At 38.1% G+C, this 4,020-nt stretch overlaps 1 protein-coding gene across 1 annotated transcript; it reads right to left on the bottom strand.

The window, feature by feature from the left end:
* Positions 1 to 958: 958 nt before the first annotated feature.
* LOC106777219 (LEAF RUST 10 DISEASE-RESISTANCE LOCUS RECEPTOR-LIKE PROTEIN KINASE-like 1.1) lies at positions 959 to 3,665 on the bottom strand. The gene is made up of 3 exons (XM_014664774.2): positions 2,884 to 3,665; positions 2,532 to 2,801; positions 959 to 2,344 (listed from the first exon to the last, which is right to left on the bottom strand). The coding sequence occupies exons 1-3, from the start codon at positions 3,620 to 3,622 to the stop codon at positions 1,431 to 1,433; spliced, it is 1,923 nt and encodes a 640-aa protein (XP_014520260.1). The 5' UTR covers positions 3,623 to 3,665; the 3' UTR covers positions 959 to 1,430.
* Between the last annotated feature and the right edge of the window lie 355 nt (positions 3,666 to 4,020).

Genomic DNA, 4,020 nt, shown 5'->3' with positions numbered 1-4,020 from the left:
TCTTTCTGGTACTGATACAAGAATTTTTTCAACAATTCTTGAATAAGAAAAAGCGATGCCCAACAATCTTACTTTGTTGGCCATGCCAAGCAACATATTTGAGTACTCTTTGATGGTGTCAGATTCTTTCGTTCGTTGCACCTCAAATTTTATCATTAAATTCAATACTTGCATGCTTCTAATTCTCTCATCTCCTGCATATTCTTCATTCAAGTAATCCCAAATTGCTTTTGATGTGTTGTGAGACATGATCTTGGTGAAAATTAGTTTTGAAACACTAGAAAATAAATGCCTTTGCCTTTGCTTTCCCGTTTTTTTTTTCCTTGTAGTTTTTCATCTAGGCTATACTGGGGTTGTTGGGCAGCGGAGCAATATCGTAATTCTCCTCCACTGCTTCCCAAAGATCCAAAGCCTCTAGGAAGTTCTACATTTTTATGGCCCAGAGATCATAGTTATCTCCATCAAAGATAGGAGGAACAACTTAAAAGAAACTTGTTTCAACATCCATTTTTCAGGTCCTATAAGATGTAGCTCTTGATACCAATTTGTAGGTTATTTTTATTGAAAAAAAGTTCGAGAGAATGGAAAAGAGGAATATAAAAGATATCTTTTATTGAGGAGTGTTATGGCTTTTATAAAGCAAATAACTGAACGTAAATACAGGAAAACATTGACATCTATAACAACTACTGCTCCTAGTGCCTAGAAAATAGTAAATAAATCCTACCAGTCAACATGACTTTTATTTTCTTAGTAAATAACATAACATATTATTTTAATTTGTTAATTTCCAATAATTATCAATCAACAATAAACATACAAAAAATAGGAAAACTAATGCTTAGATAAATTTAAAATACCTAAAGATATATTAAGATATATTAAAGACACTAGTTAATATTTTCAATATACTCTTAGCTTTTCCTTGTTGCAAATTACTAAACGCCTAAGTGTAGGGAAGTACTATATATGAGAATCAAGTTGCATCTCTAATGGGTTCATGCTGCATTTGGAGATGGAAGTGCCAAATTGAATTTGGGATGAAACTGTGTTGCATGATACAATAGGATAGAAGATGGACCAAATGAGCCCTGGGCTGGGATAAACTATTTGCAATTGAGCAAAAACCGCAGGAATTTCAAACTAAGCTAGACAAAATCGATCTAAAATTTAATGAAGATTCTCCTAAGTCACAACAAATGACATCTCTGTTATTAGTATTACATGCAACTATCAAAATATGATGACGTTTTCTATATATATATATATATGATCAGATCATGTTTTTTTATATCAAGAAAAGTATTTGACGCACTCGTTGATTCTAATGATGCAAAGTGGAGTTCAAATCTGCACACAGTATCAATCAAGTATATATCAACCATTAGAAATGAAAGATAGCTTCTGATGTATTTTGCAGATCCCTTTTATCAGTTTGTTTTGAAAAGGCGCGTTTGTGGGTTTATCAGAGTGTTTGGAAGAGGTGGGTGAGCATAGCTTTGAGAAGCCCTTATAGCACCATTAACGACAATTCCGTCCTGATTCGGTGGCTCATCCCTGCCACTGTGAATTCTCTCCAGCTCCTCCAATACTTCACCCATAGAGGGTCTCAATTCCTTGTCCTGTTGCAGACACCGAAAAGCCAACTCTGCCACCGAACCTATCATCATTTTTAGTTTCTCATCTGATTGGAAACCAAGGGAAGGATCAACCAACTCAGAAAAGGAACCCTTTTGAATCTTCCTAATGGCAAGATTTGCCAACTTAATGTCTTCCTTGTTCCTGTTCATGTCAACTGCTTTGAGAGATGATATTAACTCGACAAGCACAACCCCAAAGCTATATACATCACTCTTTGTTGTCAGCTGGTAACATAGGCGATAATCCGGATCAACATAACCAGGGGTACCTCTTGGTGCAGTGGAAACGTGAGTGACATCATCAGGGAACAGCCTTGAAAGACCAAAATCCGTAACCTTAGCATCAAACGCATTGTCCAAGAGAATATTGCTGGTTTTCACGTCCCTGTGAATGGTGTCAGAAGCGTGGAGATAAGTCAATGCACTTGCAGTTTGTATGGCAATTTTCATTCTCAGATGCCATGGCAAAAAGCATGAATTTCCTTCATCACCATGGAGATGAGAGCTAACAGTGCCATTTGGGATGTGCTCGTACACTAGCAGTAAGTCACGGCTGTGACTCGAAGTGCAGCCATAGAGGGACACAAGGTTTCTGTGTCGCAGACGTGTGAGGATCTGGATTTCATTGACGAATGCCTCCACTGGCCTATAGCTGCGCTCGAACAGGCGCTTCACTGCAACTTCACGACCATCTCTAAGTTTTCCTGCTTGTTCAAAACCAAAAGTTATTCTACATGGCAGTTCGAAGTTATAATAGCAGATTTTCTTCCTTTCTTTACAATAACTGAAAAAGGTAATTTTTAATTGCAATACTAGACGATATTATATATTATAAAAATTTACTTTTTTTATAGTCTCTAAAGAAAAACTGTGAGATTTTAGATTTCTTACCGAAGTAAACAGTTCCAAAGCCTCCTTCTCCAAGCTTCCTAGCTTCATCAAAATTGTTGGTTGCCTCTCTCAGCTCGTCGAAGGAGAAGACAGAGATCCCAAAGTAGACACCTCCACTTTCCATGGACGTTGTATTTCTGAAGGAAGAAGAATAAGCGCTTCTTGATTTGTTTTGGAGGCCTGAACGTTTCTTTCTTCCTTTCAACAACAAAAGAATAACAACAACCAAGGCAAAAACCCCAACCAGGACTGGTATTCCAACACATAAAGCTGCAGAAAAAGGGCGTTAACCTTGTAGAATAACAGTCAGTAATGAAAAGATACAACAAATAAAGAAAGTTAATCACAGTACCCAGTTTCTTAGCCTTGGCCATTGGAGGTGAAGAAACCAGGGGCCGGGAAAGACGAGGTGGTTGTCCATAATCACTGGGTGGGTCACAATTGAGGCCTTGTCCTTCAAACTTCAACTTACACGGGCCATGAGGACAGGGTTTGCAATCTTTGGGCACATTTAATTTAATTTGGAGAATAGAAAATAAAAGTTTAAACGGAGGGCAATTGCAAAAGGATTCAGGTTGAGAAACCTGAAAAAGTAAGCATGCGAATGGAATGTTCGGCATGGGATAGTCCACTGGATGGGAAGAACTAAAGTACATGTCGTAGTATGAAAACATGTTTTGGCAGTGTCTGTATAGAAACATATTTGGAGGAGTTGAAATTTTGTTTTCGGTGTTGCGAAGACATCCAAAGAAGGTAATATTGTTATCGATCTTGAAATACCTTTTATCTATCCTAGGCTGCTCTGGAACAATGGTGTCAAAATCTGGGTAATGGATGAAAATGGAAAGGTCATTGGGGTCGAAAGTTGGATTTATTATGGTATCAATTTTATACCATTGTTGGTCTGTCAGTGCGATTTGTTTGAGTTCACCGTCGTCGTCACAGCCAGTTATTCGCAACCCACATTTGGGATCGTGGCTTGTTGTGAAGGGGGGGAAGATATTCCCCAGATAGCCACATGGTTGAGGAGAAGGAGGACAATCGTCTGCTGGGTATTGTTCCCATGGAGCTGCAAGCAAGACAGGAAGCATGAAACAAGAGACTAGAAAATGAAAGCAAAACACGGAACCAAACATGGTGTGGTTCTTCTTTAGTTTTATTGTGTACGATGATCCTGGTTTGTCTTCATAATATAGTACCGTTAGCTGCAAACCAACGTGTTGTGTTGTGAGTATGCAGTACGCAAGTTGACTTGACTTACCTTGACTTGAGAAGCTAGCCCGAAAGAGGGGTATTGAGGACATAACACACTGCTATGCGTGATTCCAATGACTTGACTTTTGGAGCTGCCATTCTCACGAACTCCAAGTAAAATTTTGAGACCACTACTCTTTATAAACCATCTTAAATTAAGTTTAGATGTGTGTCTTAAATATTATACTTTAAGTTTAAGGCAATTTTACAAAACATCCTTTGTAAAAACATCCAT

The sequence above is a fragment of the Vigna radiata genome, chromosome 11 (genome assembly GCF_000741045.1).
Source record: "Vigna radiata var. radiata cultivar VC1973A chromosome 11, Vradiata_ver6, whole genome shotgun sequence".
Classification (NCBI taxonomy): domain Eukaryota; kingdom Viridiplantae; phylum Streptophyta; class Magnoliopsida; order Fabales; family Fabaceae; genus Vigna; species Vigna radiata.
This window is presented reverse-complemented; position numbering and strand designations above follow the sequence as displayed.

Bases quoted from the DNA above. Each gene is read 5' to 3' on its own strand.
- LOC106777219 (XM_014664774.2), bottom strand. From the start codon at position 3,622: ATGCTTCCTGTCTTGCTTGCAGCTCCATGGGAACAATACCCAGCAGAC. The intron at 2,802-2,883 runs GTACTGTGATTA...CTTTTTCTGCAG, and splicing joins GGCCAAGGCTAAGAAACTGG to CTTTATGTGTTGGAATACCA. The intron at 2,345-2,531 runs GTAAGAAATCTA...TTGAACAAGCAG, and splicing joins CTTTGGAACTGTTTACTTCG to GAAAACTTAGAGATGGTCGT.